The following is a 17,886-nucleotide window of genomic DNA, read 5'->3' on the forward strand; positions in this document are numbered from 1 at the left end:
TTGGCTTGGCGGAGATGGTAGAATGCCAGCCGCGCTACCTTTGTGATCTGGGCCTCCATTGTGAGGGAGGCATCCAGAATCACGCCTAGGTTCCTGGCGGAGTGAGCCGTAGAGAGCTGCACGCCATCCAGGGTAGGCAGGCGCGCTTCCTCGCATGGGCCCTTCCTGCCTAGCCACAGGACCTCCGTCTTTGAAGGATTGAGCTTCAGACGACTCTGCTTGAGCCATCTCGTCACTGCTTCCAGGCAGCTGGCTAATGCTTCTGGGGGAGAGTCAGGGCGGCCATCCATCAGGAGGAAGAGCTGGGTGTCATCGGCATATTGATGACATATTGATGACAACCCAGCCATGACAGTTAGGACAGCCTTGGGGTGAAAAGGGCTGGTGCAGCCTGTGTTTACATCCCCCTTGGCAGCCCTACTGACCTCCTCTCCCTGCGGTGGTGAGGAGCAGACTGGCAGCCAGACTGGGCTGGGTGAATGAAATTTTGGTCTGTCCTGGTGAGGGGCCAATAGGAAGGCGCTTCGTGCGCATCCCCATTGGCTGCTTGGCTCTGGATGGACACTCAGAGGGCCCAATCAGGAGCCTCTTTGCGGCTCCTGTTTGGGCCCTCTGAGTTTTTATCCTGGACAGGGCCCGTCCTAACTCCTCCCCAGGTGGCCTTACCCTTTTATTTAACTGCAGGAGCGGTTAAAGATTGTTATACTGTTATATTATACTGTTATACTGTTACAACCATTGTTATTATTGTATGATTATTAACGAAGACTGTTTTGTATTGTTTATAAGTTCAATGTAAACCGCCCTGAGCCTCCGGGGAGGGCGGCATAAATAAATAAATAAATAAATAAATAAATAAATAAATAAATAAATAAATAAATAAATAAATAAATAAATAAATAAATACTGCCCTTCCATATGGCTCAGGGTGGTTCACATACAACATCATCAGGGGATACTTGGAATGAGTCAACATACAACATAGTCAATATATAACTAAAACAATCCAACAGGGGTTCTAAACAACACAACTTCAGTGATCCCAACAATAACAACATAACAAGAACAGAAACTTAGCTAAACCCCCTAGAGAGGTCAGACTGCTTCAGGTGACTGCTTCAGGTGTCTGAGGGGGGACCTGTGGTCGGTCTCAGGCAAATGCCTGGTGGAAGAGCTCCCTTTTGCAGGCCCTGCGGAACTGTGGGAGTTCTGGCAGGGCCCTGATCTCTTCAGTGAGCTTGTTCCACCAGGTGGGGGCCAGAACGGAAAAAGCTCTGGCTCTCGTTGAGGACCGACATGCTTGTTTGGGGCCAGGGATCACCAACATGTTGGCAGTGGTGGAGTGTAATGTCCTTTTGGGGGTATAGGCGGAGAGACTCTCAGGTACACTGGACCCAGACTGCGTATGGCCTTGAAGGTAAGAACCAAAACCTTAAGCCTGATCTGGAATTCAATTGGGAGCCAGTTGTTGAAGTATAGGCTGGATATGAGATCTCCATGGTGTGTTGGTGAGAATCCTGGCCGCTGCATTCTGCACTAATTGCAGTTTCCGGGTCAAAGATAAGGGTAGGCCTGCGTAGAGCGAGTTGCAGAAGTCCAGTATAGAGGTGACCATCGCGTGGATCACTGTGTCTAGGAGTTCTGGTGCCAAGTAGGTGCTAGTAGTTTGGCTTGGCGTAGGTAGGTACCATGTTGGGTAGGCACGCTTCCTCGCTTGGCCCCTTCTTACCCAGCCACAGGACCTCCGTCTTTGAAGGGTTGAGCTTCATATATATACTCCTCCCTTCTCTTTCCCTCTGCCCCTCTCGTGCCTTTATTCTTTCCTCTAGGGGCGTTTCCTCCTTCTGCGCTCTGCTCTTCCTCTGAGACAGAGGCTTCAGGGCTTCCCGCAGAGCTTCCTGCAACACGTGCTAGCCTTGTGCTGGCCTCGTTAAGGCAGGGAGGGGGGAGGTGGAGACTGCTCTTTCCCTTCCAGGCTTGCTGCGTCTCTGCTGTTCCTGCCTCTGCTTCTTTAGGCAAGTATACTTGTCTCCCACCCCCCTGTCTTGTCTGGAAGCTGTTTTTTTAAATACCCGCATATAAGCCGAGAGGGATCTTTCAGCTTTAAAAAAGGGCTGAAAAATACGGCTTATATGTGAGTATATATGGTACATTCCACATAACAACTCATTTTTGTTGAGAAATAAAACAAAGTGGAATATTTTTTTTAAAAGCTGAAAAACTGTTAAAGGGAGGAAACAAAGGAAAGGTAATGACATTCATATGGGTCCCAGCCAACCAGCAGCACTTCACATCAGTTTTTGCTAAGGTCATGTAGAACAAGAATCCTCTAAATGCATTTCAGAAATTAAGACGATCCTTGTAAATAAAATTCTGCTTGAATGCCTTGCTTATTCCTTAAAGAATGCACATATGTATGCATTTTATACTACTTTTTCCCCAAGTAACAGCAGTATATGAAAACTGCAGGAACACTACGTGCATTTGAGTTTTTTTCATTCTCCCTTTTCTTTCCTCACTTGTATATTCATAATTTCTTTTCTTGTGATGTGTGGACTTTGTTTGAACATTGTGAACTTGGGTTTCTTCATCTATGTTTGCTGTAAATAATGCTAAAGTGTGTACAGGCCATTGTGGGTTGTACAGTAATAATATTGATGAACTCAGAAAACCTTTAAAAGGAAGGAAGAACGGGAAATGAGACTTTATTGTCCATGTAGGAGCTGAAAAATATGGATTAGTAAGTTACAAATGAATATGGAAATGCTCATTCCAAAGGGGGGGGGGAATAGAGGCCTGATAAATAAGAAGGGCTAATGGTTGTTTTAAAGACGTCTCTACAATGTTTGTCCAGATTCTGATTTATAACATTTAAAGTAACAATGGCAAAGTTAGTGCCTGTTTATAGGTAAGTGTTTTTATAACTATGTAACTGGGTTGTGGAATGCTAGCCAAATGGGGTGTAGAATTTTCAAGATCCCTGTGGTACTCAGGAAACCAATACGAACCATTAGTAGCCCTTAATAATTAGGAAAAGCCCCAGTGGAAGGAATGTGTTTGGGGCCCCGAGAGGGTCCGTCCTTGCTTTCCTCCCAGACAGACATGCTCCACGGGCCAATGAGGGCGCAGCCAGCAAAGCTGGCCGCACCTTGATTGGGCCAGCCCCTGGAGGGCCGGCCCATTGCACACCCATGCCACACACTCCTCACCAGCCACCTAAGCCTGCCCAGCCCGACATTCTACCCAGGCACCGGCATGGCCAGAGACAAGGTGGTGGCCGTGGCAGCACTGAGGGCAGAGAGGAGGAGGAGGAGGAGGAGGAGGAGAAGGCGGTGGCACCCAGGCCACCTGCCTCTAGCCCCCACCCGCACTCCTGTGTTCCTGCCACCATTCCCAGACCCACCCACAAAACACCTTCCTCAATGCGGCCCTGCTGACAGCTCTGCCCCTCCCCCAGAAACTATACCCACCTTGGGGGAGCCCATCTCCTCCACTCATGCCTTCAACCAACTAAGGTGCCCGACCCACAAAGAGACCTCAAGGACAGCTAACCAGGAGAGAGCTGCTGACTTCCCCCCCTCATCCCCCAGCCTTCTGTCCACAATGCGGGGGCCAGCAGAGCACATACCCCGCCTCCTACCAAGTGAGCCATCCCAAAGCCTTCCTGCTTGCCCCCCATACCACTCCGCTTCAAAGCTTCTGCTCTCGGAGGCTGTTCACCAGACTAGAGATGCCACCTCCCTGCAGCCACTCCTCAATCTTCCCAGTCCCTTTATACCGTGCATTCGGAAACACCCAACCTCCCCCCCCATCCACGCTTCTCTTCACCGCCCTCCACTACCTTATTCTCGCCATACCTCCTCTCTTCTATAAGGTTCCCCCATGCTCAGACACCTCTGGGGGCCGTGTTCCGCACTTCTGCTGCCCTCCGTGCCTAGCGGTGACCCTCCAACCCCATACATCTATGCCTCCGCCCTTTCCTTCCTTCCTTCATCTCCCTTCCTCCATCCTTCCCCAACTTTCCTTCCTTCCTCCATTCCTTCTCTCCTCATGCCTTTCCTCTTCACATACACCCTTCCTTCCTCATTTTCTCCCTCCCTCCCTTGCCTTCTCTTTCCACGCTGGGAGATGCTAGCATCTGTTGTATCCCTAAATGCAACGGCCTTTCTCCCACAGTCATACATAAAACAACTGCTGCAGGGTCATTGTTTCTGGCTCGTATATGGTTGGCATTTGTGGTGTTTGTGTTTGGCTTCCTAGGTGTTTGTGCAGTTGGTGTTCTTAGCTGTTTATTATAATGAGTCTGCATGCTGTATATGTAATGGCAATGGAGATGGTGGTGCTACCGGTGAATACTGTGAAGCTGCCATAATTCAGAAATGCCAACATACATAAAACTCAGGGGGGGAATGTGTTGTTTGTTTTTGTTAAAAAAGGATCAACCTTATGTACAAAATGAGACAACTTTGCTTGTCCTCTACGGCAGTGGTCCCCAACCCCCGGTCTAGGGACCGGGACCGGTCTGTGGATCAGTCGGTACTGGGCTGCGGCTCCTCCTCGTCCTCCTCCCTGGCTGCTGCCTCAGGGGCTGCCCTGCCACTCTGCCACTGGCTCACCTTTGGTGCTCTCCAGCGGCCGCCATGGCTGGGGCTGGGGCTGGGGCTCCCCCCCCCTTGTCATGGCACTGCACAGCTGCTGCTGGCAACGCCCCCCAGCGGGCGGCGGGAAGTCAGGGGCGCCGGTAGGAAAGCAAGTGGAGCAAGGGCTCAGGCGGCGGCAACATCCCTCAGCAAAAGACTACCCCCTCCGGTCCTCAGTAAAATTGTCAAGCGTTGACCGGTCCCCGGTGATAAAAAGGTTGGGGACCACTGCTCTAAGGTGTCTGAAACAAACAGAAAACTGGCATCAGAAGCCAAAAGTTTAAAGACCCTGTCTGAAAGTGAGCCATATCACATAAAAAGGTTTTTCTGTTTGAGAGATGTATGTTCACACTTTTCTGGATTGGATCAATGATTGTTGTGTACATACTGTATCTAATTATGAAATGTTCCCATTTATTAATGTGAGGAAGAAATGTCAAATTACTAATAAAGCAACACTGTAGCCTCCAAGTGCTAGTTATGATAGCAGTGGCTAGCCTGTGCATGTTCTCTTTTTCTTATAAAAAGGGGGGATCTAGATTTTGGTTTGATATAAACTAAGGTGACCAGAAATCTGTGGTCACAAGGTGGGACATGCTGCTGTCGATGCCGCAGTGGCAGCAGGCGGGCCCTCCCTTCCCCCCTCTTTCCGACCCTTAAAAGTGTGGCAGCGGTGGCAGGCGGGCCTCCCCCCTCCCCCCCGACTGGCCTTAGGGCGGTGGCGGCAGCCCGGGAGGCGGCAAGATCTGGAGGCAGGAAGGCCGCCCGGGCAGGCAGCAGCAGACCTAGCCGGGAAGACCCGCTCCGGAGCCCGGGCGCCTGCATAGGGGCCTCCTGAGCCCGGGCTGCCTAATCAGCTGTCTGCTGCACGACAAAAAAATTTTTTTTTTAATGTACAAATTAATTTTTAAAAAATGAGAATGCCACAGGACAGGCAGGAAATGCTGCGGGACACGGGGCAAATGCCCCAAAAGTGGGACAGATGGTCACCTTAAGATAAACACAACTGAACCTTCTCAAGGCTTTCTGTACTGAAAGCATCCTTCTGTGATGGATTGGGCCTTTCCCCCAGAAGTCCTAAATTGCAATCCGGTCTCTGTTTCACCCAACATTTTTCATCTGTTCAAATCTATTTAACATCCCAACAGTATTCAGGCAAGAGGCCTGAAGATCAGGGCCTGAAACATCTAGTAAACAAACAGAAAATGTCCAGCCTGATAAGCAAGTTCTACTGAACTTGAAAACTTGAGCACATTTTTTGGGTTGTCTTGATTGCTCTTACTTGACTTTTGTTTTGGCTTTTGATTTGCACTATTGTGCCTCCCTATGGCATCTGTTAATTCAGGAAAATATTCCTTGGGGTTTCTGTTGAATATTCTGTTTGGGGGTGTAATATTTTGGTCCCTTTGGTCCCTACTTTTGTTTGGCAGTTGTTACTGATTTATGCCAAAGGCATGATTCTGAACATAATAAATATATATTCACTTTGACACACAGCCAGGCAAGGGTAGTAGTGGGAGTTTCATGTCTAAATATTGTGCTGTTTCACAGGCCTGTTCTTATGGGAATCTAAGCCTTGTTTTTGCACTTCTGAATCATTCTCAGCTGCTGAAGCTAGTAGGACCCAAATAAGGAAATAGGTGGGAATTTGCACAGAGCAGTTTCCTAGAAAATTCTCATTTTGGAGAGAAAGGTATCCCTATGATAAGATATAGAATGCTACGTGGCTATTCTGTGTCTGCTCTTTAGCATTCATGACAGACAGTGCCTATGAAATGTGATGATGGCTGAGAGCATGTGATTCAGGCATATATCTACCATGAAAATGCTGATCTTTGTGTCCAATAGAGTAGCGGTCCGCAACCTTTTTCAGGCCGCGGACCGCTGCACCGGGGTGTGGGGAGAGGGAGACCCGGGGCCCCACGCACATGCAGCAGCCCTGGCGCAAACGTGCATGTGCGGACTTGCCGTGCGTGCGCGTTTGCGCCCCTGCTGGATGCAAACGCGCATGTGCGGCAAGTCCGCGCATGCGCGTTTGCGCTGCTGGCTTGCCGGCGGCTGCGGCTCCCTCTCCCCGCCCCTCCAGGCTGCAAGGAAATTGGCCGCCGAAGTAGCCAATTAGCTTGTGGCCCGGCAAGCTTCTCTTCCCCCCCCCTTCCAAAGCAAGAAACTTGCCGGGCCGCAAGCTGATCGACTACTTCGGCAGCCGATTTGCTTGCGGACTGGCCAGCTTCTTGCTGCGGGGGGGGGGGCGGAAAGAGGGAGTCGCGGCCCGGCGCTGAGGCCTCCACGGCCCGGGGGGTGGGGACCACTGCAATAGAGGAAATATAAGGGGTATTTTATTTCTGGGTAGATTTTGCAAAATTACTCTTTTTTGAAAGTCTGAGGCAGGTGCTCTTGGTCAGTTTCTAGAAATAGTTCCACTTCTCCCATCATCCTCACCTATTTGTTTTTGCTGCAGCTTTATTTCTCCCAAATGCCTCATTGAGCTTCCATCAGCTGACTGGCCAAGGTCTGTACATACAGGTTAATGGTTCTAGTAATTACCTTCAAGGCCATACATGGTCAGGGCCCAGTGTACCTGAGGGTCTGCCTCCCTGCCTATGCCCCCCAAAGAGCTTTACACTCCGCCGCCACCAACCGGCTACTGGTCCCTGGCCCAAAAGAAGTTTGCCTGGCCTCGACCAGGGCCAGAGCTTTCTCTGTCCTGGCCCCCACCTGGTGTAACGAGCTCCCAGAAAAGATCAGGGCCCTGATGGAACTAAAGCAGTTCCGCAGGGTCTGCAAAAGGGAGCTCTTCCACCAGGCATTTGGCTGAGGCCAGGCCAGCCAACCAACCAACATCTGCAGGGCCCCTGCCCCCCCTCCCCCCAAAAACCCACTAACACTCCTGGACCTGTTTGAGTTACCACTGTTTATGTTATGATATATTGTTATGTTATAATGTCACCCGGTTCATCAATTAATAATATTAATGTTATTATATGTATGGTTTCATGTATAGTTTTAGTTATATGTAAACCACTCTGAGCATTCGGGGAGGGCGGTATATAAATATGAATAAATAAAATAAATACTTGTATGAAGTATACATGCAGGGTCACTGGCTGGTTTCACTCATGGTGGAGTTAAGATGGAGAGGGAGGAACTAAGCTAGAATCAAGGCCTGCAGGAGACAGAATCCAGGGCTGGGGGATCAGCTGTTTATCCATCACTGTCTTCTGGGTACATCCTGCTGAAAATAATATGAGTTTCACTTTGCCTGCCATGTACTTTGAGCTAATTGGAAGCAAGGCTTACAGATAGGACACTCAGGGCAATGTCTAACAGCCTGCTAGTAAAATGCTCGCTCCATCCATTGGTTTTGTTTTCCCAAGAGCTGCCTTGTGCCATCTGTCTAAGGGGACGATCTGAGGTCTTGTATCCTTTCCTTAATTATTCATGTAGGTCTGTTTTTGAAGCAGCTGGTACTTTGGACACAGCTGGAGAGATATCTTGTGGATCTGACTTTCGATTCCCCCGGCCTGCCAGCTGTAGGTACTGGTAGATGGCAATGGTGGTAAGAAACCTGTTTTTCCAGTCTCATTACAGGCATTTTAATTTGACCCTTTGACTAGTTTTCTTTCTCATTAGATTGCTCAATGCTGGAACTTTGAACTCTGGTTTGTACACAGTGACGTATCAGGACTGTGGAAAATAAGATTATTATTTGGGAGGGGGTTTCCTTTGGTGTTTTGGGTAGGCTGTTTCTTTGTCTTTTCTGATGGCTGGCATAAGGACTACCAGTTGCCATAGCAATAATAACATGGCTTTGCATAGCAAAATCTTCATTTGAATGTTTGGGATCTAGTGAAACTTTGTGGTAGCGGTAGATTAGGGGGGTTAGGGGGGTATCAGCCTTCGTTTCAAATACAGCTCTGCTCTGTATCCCCCTCCCAAGTCTGTTTTGCAGTTTTTTCTAATCGCCAAACCTGTATAGAGGCGAGACAGAATGAATGAGGACAAACAGTTTATGAGGAGTTTGCTGACACAAGCTTTCTTTTAAAAAATGGAATGTAGATGTCTCCTCTTCTCTTATGGACCAACTTATCCTTAGCTGCTGAAAAATTGGAAATGTCAGACTGATTACTATGTTTCTAAACAATTCTAATGAAAATGTCAAGACTTTTCTGGGCAGGGAAAATTCACTAATACTGGTCTCAGTACATTACAGTTGAAATCAGTGAACCCAACTGTGTCTTTGTGCACAAATACAGTGTATGGGAGGGTTCCCCAGTGTGGTATCTGTACGCATCATGGTGTACTTCCCATCAAACCTTTGGGAAAGTGATTGGGGCCATTGTAAACTAGGACTTGTTAATGGCTGCCCTTATTCATATGAAAGGGTTCCCCACCCCCCACCCCAGAGGGTCAGGAGAATCAATAAGCACCTGGCCTTTCCTTAGCCATTGAATGGCTCCATTCCCCCTTTCTTGCTTTCCTTCTTCCCAGGAGGTGTGTGGAGGTGACGTTGTGGATATCTGCAGGTGACGTTGTGGATATCTATCAACGAGGGAGATATTCTGTTTGGCCTTCCTGTGGTAGCCATTTTGGGTCTCTTGCAATAGCTACTGAGGCACTCACCACCTCTCTCAAAATGCAAGGTACCTGCAGGGTCAAAAACATTGGGAACACATGGTTTATGGTCACATACCTGTAAACACGATGACAGTGATTTTAATTGCAGTTCTTGAAATGTTCACAGATTATAAAAAACACTTCATCTGCTGAATATTATCAAATGGGGCTTGTTAATATGCTTTCCTTCTACCCTGATCATATACAAACTGACATGTTAGTTTCTTATGCTGTGTCATATTTTATTCTATTCTTCCTCCAAGAAGTTCAGGGCAGTGTGTATGGTTTTCCCCTTTTATGTTTTGTCCTAACAACAATACTGTGATGTAGGTTAGCCTGAGAGAGTGTAACTGGTCCAAGGATACCCAGTGAGGTTTGTGGAAGAAAGGTGATTTGAACCGGAGCCTCACCTCTATCAGTGCAACATTAACTCTTACATCATCATACTGACTATATATAGTTGCCATGAAACAGGATACATGCAACCACTGCTTCCTTTAACAGGAACTATTTTGACAAAATGAGCAATTCCATTTATTATCCCAGAAGCTTCCATCTCAAGGTGACTTTCAAAGGAACCCAGTTTATATGTAAACCATTTAACTGTGACTTTGCTTCTGGCTACTTCTAAATGTATCTGTATTTTCAGAACTCCTGGCCAAAGGCATAAATCATGATACAGGTGTGAATACTTCAATATTTAAAAGAGGTGGAAGACCTGTTTGCTGAAAGCACATATTGCTTTGAGTAATATGTATCTAGTTATCCAAAGGTCCCCCCACCTTGTTCCAAATTAATTATTGGAGCAGACTGTTCTTATCCCTTCCTTCTCCATCCCCCGTGAGAATATGTTGGAATTTAGAATAAAACCCTTTTGCAGCAGAAGAAAAGGATACAGCATTTTTCTCTCCTCTGCAGGTGACGTTGTGGATATCTATCAACGAGAGTTCTTAGCGCTAAGAGACCGCTTGCATGCTGCGGAACAGGAGAGCCTCAAGCGGTCCAAGGAGCTGAACCTAGTCCTTGATGAAATAAAGCAAGCCATCTCAGAGAAGCAGGCCCTGCGGGACATAAACCGGACATGGAGCAGCTTATCTGGTAAATCAGGCTGTAACAAGGATGAGCTCATGATACATGGAAGTGGTAGAGAAGGGCAGACATCCATTGTAGTACCTCAGACAGGACAGGCATTTTGTGCATCCCAGGGGAGATTTACTATAGGGAAGTAGTGCTGAACATGTAAAGATCTCTGGAAAATTTTATTTGTCGTGTGTGGGAAATAAACCTTTCCCTTGAGGTACACTAGTTGTGTATTAAAATGTCTCTAATCCATTGAAATATAGAGTAATCTGAACTTCCCAGCTGTTGACAGAAGCATGTGATGCTTCAGTGAAAGTATTAGCCCAGTGTGTTTTCTGCCTGCTCTCCTGCCTATCCTTTCTTCATCCCCTGCTGCCCACAGTTCCTGTGACTCTCAGCCATGGCTCCTTGCCTCCTTTCCCTCTGCCCACTCCTTTCACACACCCATCTCAGCTATTACTGTTGTGCAGTTTCCCCATTGCTGGTGCTGGTGCTGCTGCAGTTGCTAATACAGCACAAGGGCAATAGGGCTGCCTCACTCCCCAGCAGTGGCAGTGTCCTTTCCCCCAGGGCACTGGAGCTTGTAAATCAGCAGTGGAATGTTACTGTGCTGGTATGCTGTATAGGTAAAGGTAAAGGTATCCCCTGTGCAAGCACCGAGTCATGTCTGACCCTTGGGGTGATGCCCTCTAGAGTTTTCATGGCAGACTCAATATGGGGTGGTTTGCCAGTACCTCCCCCAGTCATTACCGTTTACCCCCCAGCAAGCTGGGTACTCATTTTATCGACCTCGGAAGGATGGAAGGCTGAGTCAACCTTGACTGCTGGGATTGAATTCCCAGCCTCATGGGCAGACAGCTTCAGACAGCATTTCTGCTGCCTTACCACCCTGCGCCACAAGAGGGTCTAGGTATGCTGTATACCAATATATATATTTGAATTCCCAGGGTTCATTTAAAAAAGCAAATCTCTCTCTCCTTATATTTTGAAGATACACCTTTCCACTTGCATCTCTGCAGCAGAAAGGGCTACAAATATCCCCCGCCCTTTTTTTCCAAAATGAAAGTTGGGAATTCAGAGACCCTGTTACACATAGTTGTATAATGGTATGTGGAGATAACTGTATTGAACTGATGGTGTTTTTTTTAAAATTAAAAGCACACCCACCCCAGATGGCTGAGGGAGAAATGGGTATAGCAGAGACAGAGTCAGAAAAGATAGCTATGACATGGGTGAGAAAAATCCAATTCTTTTACAGTCAGACCACCACCATTCAGGCTTTAATGGAATCATCAACCGAACTTAACAGCAAAGTAATTTTGAGAAAGATCAGTTAAAAGCTGGAGAAACACCGTATGTGTGTGAATGAACCAGAATACTGTGGGAAAGTGGGAGGGCACTTCCCAAATGCACTGAACTTGTAGATAACATGTGTGGAAATAGCCCATTTTTCATGCTTTCTGATGAACTTCGCCTGCTTCTTCACTGTGCAGTGGCTTTATTAAGCTGCTTTCAGTAGGTAGTCTGGACAGTGGTGCTTCCTCCTTCACTGAAAGACCTCCCCCACACTGGAAGTTAAACACAATGTGTAGCCCCTGCTGCTTCAGTGCCCCCAGTTGTGGCGGCAGCCACCTTAGAGAGGATGCAACTCAACATGCTTAGGGTTATTTCTGTATAATTATAATTTATAAGGATGCACAACTGTGACCAAGAGATGAATATGTTATGTTTTAAAATAAATTATAACATCACTTCAGACAGCTAGAATTTGTGTTCCAAATATGTCCTCTCTTTGTTTAAATACCTACACTGGAAGTTTCAAAAGCAAGCTATTTAAATCACACAGATTTAGTATCTTAGGTAAAGGTAAAGGTATCCCCTGTGCAAGCACCGGGTCATGTCTGACCCTTGGGGTGACGCCCTCTAGCGTTTTCTTGGCAGACTCAATACGGGGTCATTTGCCATTCCCTTCCCCAGTCATTACCGTTTACCCCCCAGCAAGCCGGGTACTCATTTTACCGACCTCGGAAGGATGGAAGGCTGAGTCAACCTTGAGCCGGCTGCTGGGATTGAACTCCCAGCCTCATGGGCAAAGCTTTCAGATGGCTGCCTTACCACTCTGCGCCACAAGAGGCTCTTTTTAGTATCTTAACTCTGTATAATTAGGGCTATGAGAGCCTAGGGCTAAGTGCAAATTAAAATCTCTTAGCCAAGGGTTTGATTTCCTCATTTAAAAAGCTCACCCGTCTTGAGCTTTAAGTAATTCCTGCTAAATATAATGGGATTAGAGGGTGCAAGTGAAGACGATTGGATTGATTAACCTACGTTAACTGATAATCTGGACTGGCCAGATGGTGCTATGAAGTGGATATGGTTCTCAAATTTTACAGTCTCTCTTCGTGCAAAAGGGTTTCACTCTCCTTTTTTCCCCAGATGAAACAAAATTAAAACTGTGGAATATCACTAACAAGAATGTGCTGCATCTCCCTACCATCTTTCATCACTTGCCACATTTGCTATCAAAGGAGAACAGCTTGCAGCCCGCTGTGCATGTGGGACAGGGACGGACTGGAGGTAAGCAGAGTGGCTTTTGCCCCTCTTTAGAGCACTTTCTTTCCTTCCTGGATGATCCATGTTTGCTCTCTCACAGTCCTGACAGGATTATCAAAAACAGTCCAGGATGTTAAATTCATTCCAGTTTTTTTCAGCTACATTGTGATCGTAAAATAAGTTAATTGGGTTGAGCTTACCTTTTACAGCTCCCAGGTGGAGGTCACTTTCAGTTGCTCTTTGAGGAGCCATTATCGTGGAGTAAACCAATTGTGTGAGCAGCTTCTTGGGTGGCTGGGTACAAGTACAAGTGTTTTCTTTTGGACTTACATTGGTATGGAGAAAATCAGGGGAGAGCTTCTTGATGGCAGTCATCCAGATGGAACAATTTAAAAAGTGACCTCCGTCCGACAGCCGTATATGTACATTGGCCCTGAAGGTTATGCATGACATCCAGGTACTTACACTTAGACTTGCCCTAGAAAATGACGTGCTAAGTCATCCCAAGGACAAGCCTGTGTAGGAGTTTCTGGTGTTCCTGTGTGTCTGTATGTTTGCAGTAAACAGGATGGGAGGAAGTCCTAGGAAGCAGCACAATTCCCTGTAATGTGGTGCTGAGGATCTGCACAGGATGAGCACATGTGTATCTTTGTTGGCTACAGGAATTTAAAATGTCCCTGGAGAGACAGTTTCTCAGATTTGTGCTGCCCCTGCTTGAAAACAAGAGAGTGTACCATGATACTCTCTTGAGGGTCTGCCTCATTTTTTGTCAGTCAGAATAAAGTTCATCCTCCTGCATCTGTATTTGAAGTCATCTGTTCTTGATTCTCTGCAATCTTAACCCAGCATGAAAGGTGTAGAACAGATTCTTCTTCTGTTAGGAACAATGTAGTATTGAAAAGAGAAATAGAGTGTGTTTGGTTGTCAACCAGATCACTTCAACTATGATTTGCTTTGCTTCCGTATAGTATCCGTAGTGATGGGAATCCCCAGTGTCAAACGAGAAGTCCATTCCTACCTTACAGATACCCTAAACTCCCTGATCTCAGAGCTCAACCAGCAGGAGAAGGAAGACTCCGTCATTGTTGTTCTGATTGCTGAGGTAAAATGATCTTTTCACCTCTGTATCCAGCGTTGATAGCTCTGCATCCCTTTATTGTCTGTCAGAGAGGGACTTGGTACACATCCAGGAGGCTGTGTGTAGTCATAAAGCAGCAGGATGTGTCTCTAAATGGCAGTGGGCCAACTCCTCCTTTGGCTCAGAGAGATAAGTCCAACCTTGGGCTGCTGTCCGACAAGGATCATCGGGCACATCCCGCCTATGAGGCTCAGCAGGCTGTTTCCAGAGTGAAACAATGCTTGGAAGCACTCAGCTGTGGAGGGTCAATACGTTAGCAGAAGGCTGAGTGGCTGTTGCCAAGAGGGCAGTGGTGTACATCTCTCTAAATTGCATTCAGCTTGTTGGCCTTTGCTCTTACACAATGTTAGGCAGCTGTTGACTGAATAGTTTTTTTAAAAGAAGGATGACGGAAATTGCCATGTTCTGACAGGCTTATGGGCATTTGCTGCTGCCACCTGCTTGGCATCCCAAGAAAGGCTTGGCTTAAACTGAGGGCTGTGCCTTTTGCTACTCTAAGACCCCTCATCGGAACTAGCTCTTGAATTCTGGATTAAGATGGCCACAGCCCACTAATGTGTGATAGCTTCATTCAGGGTTTATATGGCTTTCCCCATCTCCTTGGCATCCCCTATTAGGCTTATTTATTGCAGACAGGAAATAGTCTTTCTTTCAAAAAAATCCTTGGAGGAACAAAAGAGCATTCAGTCATGTGTTATTGCCATGTGAACCTCAGCTATTAATGTCATCTTGCTGGCATTAATGTCACCTTTATCTGCATATTTTTTTCCTTAGACGGGTTATTTGATTTTGCATTTAGTCAGAAGAAAGTTGACACCTTTAAGACCTAATAGCTCCTATTCATGCAACAATAGTCTTGTTGATTAGCAGAAGCAAAACTCAATGCTGCTTCGTATGTTTGCATATTTATTTTGAAAGAAAAGATGTTTGCAGTAAGGTGTGAAAAGCATAGCGAATCACTTTCTGCCATTTAATGCATCAATTGGGAAGCAGCTGCATGCATCAGCCTCTCACTATAGAAGACATTCATACTGCCCTTCTCATTAACACCAACATGTTTTTTATGATGTGAAGGTCAAACTTTGTTGAAAAGGGGACATATCAAGTAGTCCTTAGGGGGATCTGATTGGTGTGCCTGAGTATAGGCAAGGCATTTAATGTTTCAATTCTCCATTGTAACTAATTTGTGAATCTTTTATGAGAATTAGAAAGAGAATGATCAACTAGAAACAGTTAAATGTGTGTATATTTTTACAGGTTTAGACAGGTAGCTGAGTTTCCTTTACCAGTTCTCATGTCTCTATTTTTTTGAAAAAAGTTACTATTCCATCTTGAAATGAAAAGATCAATTAAAATTCTGTTTTCAAAAACATTGCTGAAGATTTAGCTATGTCAGAGAAGAGTCTGAAGTACAGCAAGCTTTGGTAAAATATCTTAGGAACTTCTAACAATATAGCATGATTCATTATCCATTAAAAATGAATAGTATTAATGTGATAATATTCTTAATTCAAACCCCTTTAAAATCTGGCCTACACGTCACCTGATCTGTAGGATGAGACATTATTTATTTTAGTACATTTTAATTCTTCTGTTTCTGCAAGGTTTTTCCCTTATCCATTATATCTTCACTGTAATCTGGTGAGGTACATTTGATTGAGTGACTGGCCCAAGGAATTTTGTAACTATCAGGGGTTTGATTCTGAGTTTCCTGAAGTACAATCCAGAGCTCTTAACCAATGCAGTGCACTGGCTCGCATTGTCCCTTAGTGGACTCTGGGTATCACACTATAACATAGTTGTTGTCCTCATCAATATATCTAATTTTGTACCTGGCCAAATCTGAGGATATTTAAATTCAGAGGTTGCAGCCATAAATGGAGAAGACAGAACTTTCTACGAACCTTAAAAGCTAGCCAGATATGCAGGAATATCTGAAATACTTTTTTTTAAATGAGGGAGGTTAAAAATCCACCAAATTATAGAAGGAGTGTTGTTGTCGTTAGTTGCGAAATCGTGTCCGACCCATCGCGACCCCATGGACAATGATCCTCCAGGCCTTCCTGTCCTCTACCATTCCCCGGAGTCCATTTAAGTTTGCACTGACTGCTTCAGTGACTCCATCCAGCCACCTCATTCTCTGTCGTCCCCTTCTTCTTTTGCCCTCAATCGGTCCCAGCATTAGGCTCTTCTCCAAGGAGTCCTTTCTTCTCATTAGGTGGCCAAAGAATTTGAGTTTCATCTTCAGGATCTGGCCTTCTAAGGCAGTGGTCCGCAACCTTTTCTAGGCTGCGGACCAACGGTGGTGGGGAGGGTGATGGCCCGGCCTCGCATGCTATGCATGCGCGACCCGGCCATGCATGCACGCATGCGCGGGAGTGCTGCGAACGCGCATTTGCGGTCGCACATAGCGCGATACGCGTGTGTGCGGCCGGGCGCAGCCCTGTGGAGGCAGGGAGCCGCAGCCCAGTGCCAGGGCCTTCGCGGCCCGGCCCGGTGGTTGGGGACCACCATTCTAAGGAGCAGTCAGGGCTAATCTCCTCTAGGACTGACCGGTTTGTTCGCCTTGCAGTCCAAGGGACTCGCAAGAGTCTTCTTCAGCACCAGAGTTCAAAAGCCTCAATTCTTTCACGCTCGGCCTTCCTTATGATCCAACTTTCACAGCCATACATTGCAAAAGGGAAGACCGTAGCCTTGACTAGACACACTTTTGTTGGCAGGGTGATGTCTCTGATTTTTAGGATGCTGTCTAGATTTGCCATAGCTTTCCTCCCCAGGAGCAAGCATCTTTTAATTTCTTTGCTGCAGTCCCCATCTGCAGTGATATTGGAGCCCAGGAAAATAAAATCTGTCACTACCTCCATTTCTTCCCCATCTATTTGCCAGGAATTGAGAGGGCCGGATGCCATGATCTTTGTTTTCTTGATGTTGAGTTTCAAGCCAACTTTTGCACTCTCCTCCTTCACTCACATCAAGAAGCTCTTTAGATCCTCTTCGCTTTCTGCCATTAGAGTGTATCATCTGCATATTTGAGGCTGTTGATATTTCTTCCTGCAATCTTAATCCCAATTTGTGACTCATCTAACCCCGCCTTTCTCATGATGTGCTCCACATGCAAGTTAAATAGGCAAGGTGACAGTATACAGCCTTGCCGAACTCCTTTCTCAATTTTGAACCAATCAGTGATTCCATGCCCGGTTATCACTGTTGCTTCTTGACCTGCATATAGGTTTCTCAAGAAACAGATAAGGTGCTCTGATATTCCCATCTCTTTAAGAACTTGCCACAATCTGCTGTGCTCCACACAATCAAAGGCTTTAGAATAGTCAATGAAGCAGAAGTAAATGTTCTTCTGGAACTCCCTAACTTTCTCCATGATCCAGCGTATGTTGGCAATTTGATCTCTAGTTCCTCTGCCTCTTCGAAATCCTGCCTGTACTTCTGGAAGTTCTCGGTCCACATATTGCTCGGTCCTAGCTTGTAGGATTTTGAGCATATCTCTGCTAGCATGAGAAATGAGTGCAATGGTGTGGTAGTTTGAACATTCTTTGGCATTGCCCTTTGGGATTGGAATGTAACCTGACCTTTTCCAATCCTGTGGCCACTGTTGAGTTTTCCAAATTTGCTGGCATATTGAGTGTAACACTTTTACTGCATCGTCTTTTAAGATTTTAAATAGTTCAACTGGAATGCTGTCACCTCCACTAGCTTTATTGTTGCTCAGACTTCCGAAGGCCCATTTGACTTCACATTCCAGGATGTCTGGCTCCAGGTCAGTAACTACCCCATTGTGGTCATCAGGGATGTTAAGCTCGCTCTTGTATAGTTCTTCTGTATAATTTTGCCACCTTTTAAAAATCT

General features: G+C 46.2%; 1 protein-coding gene across 5 annotated transcripts in view; it reads left to right on the forward strand.

The window, feature by feature from the left end:
• Window positions 1-17,886, forward strand: part of MGAT4B (alpha-1,3-mannosyl-glycoprotein 4-beta-N-acetylglucosaminyltransferase B) — a 171,438-nt gene that overhangs the window by 86,098 nt on the left and 67,454 nt on the right. For 3 of the 5 annotated variants that reach the window (XM_077326627.1, XM_077326625.1, XM_077326626.1), the window contains exons 2-6: window positions 8,088-8,199; window positions 9,132-9,283; window positions 10,176-10,355; window positions 12,771-12,911; window positions 13,856-13,989. In XM_077326627.1, coding sequence (XP_077182742.1) covers window positions 8,088-8,199; window positions 9,132-9,283; window positions 10,176-10,355; window positions 12,771-12,911; window positions 13,856-13,989 — 719 coding nt within the window. The remainder of the gene's footprint in view (window positions 1-8,087; window positions 8,200-9,131; window positions 9,284-10,175; window positions 10,356-12,770; window positions 12,912-13,855; window positions 13,990-17,886) is intronic. The other 2 variants (XM_077326628.1, XM_077326629.1) reach the window with 2 other exon arrangements.

Source organism: Paroedura picta, chromosome 3, assembly GCF_049243985.1.
Source record: "Paroedura picta isolate Pp20150507F chromosome 3, Ppicta_v3.0, whole genome shotgun sequence".
NCBI classification, from domain to species: domain Eukaryota; kingdom Metazoa; phylum Chordata; class Lepidosauria; order Squamata; family Gekkonidae; genus Paroedura; species Paroedura picta.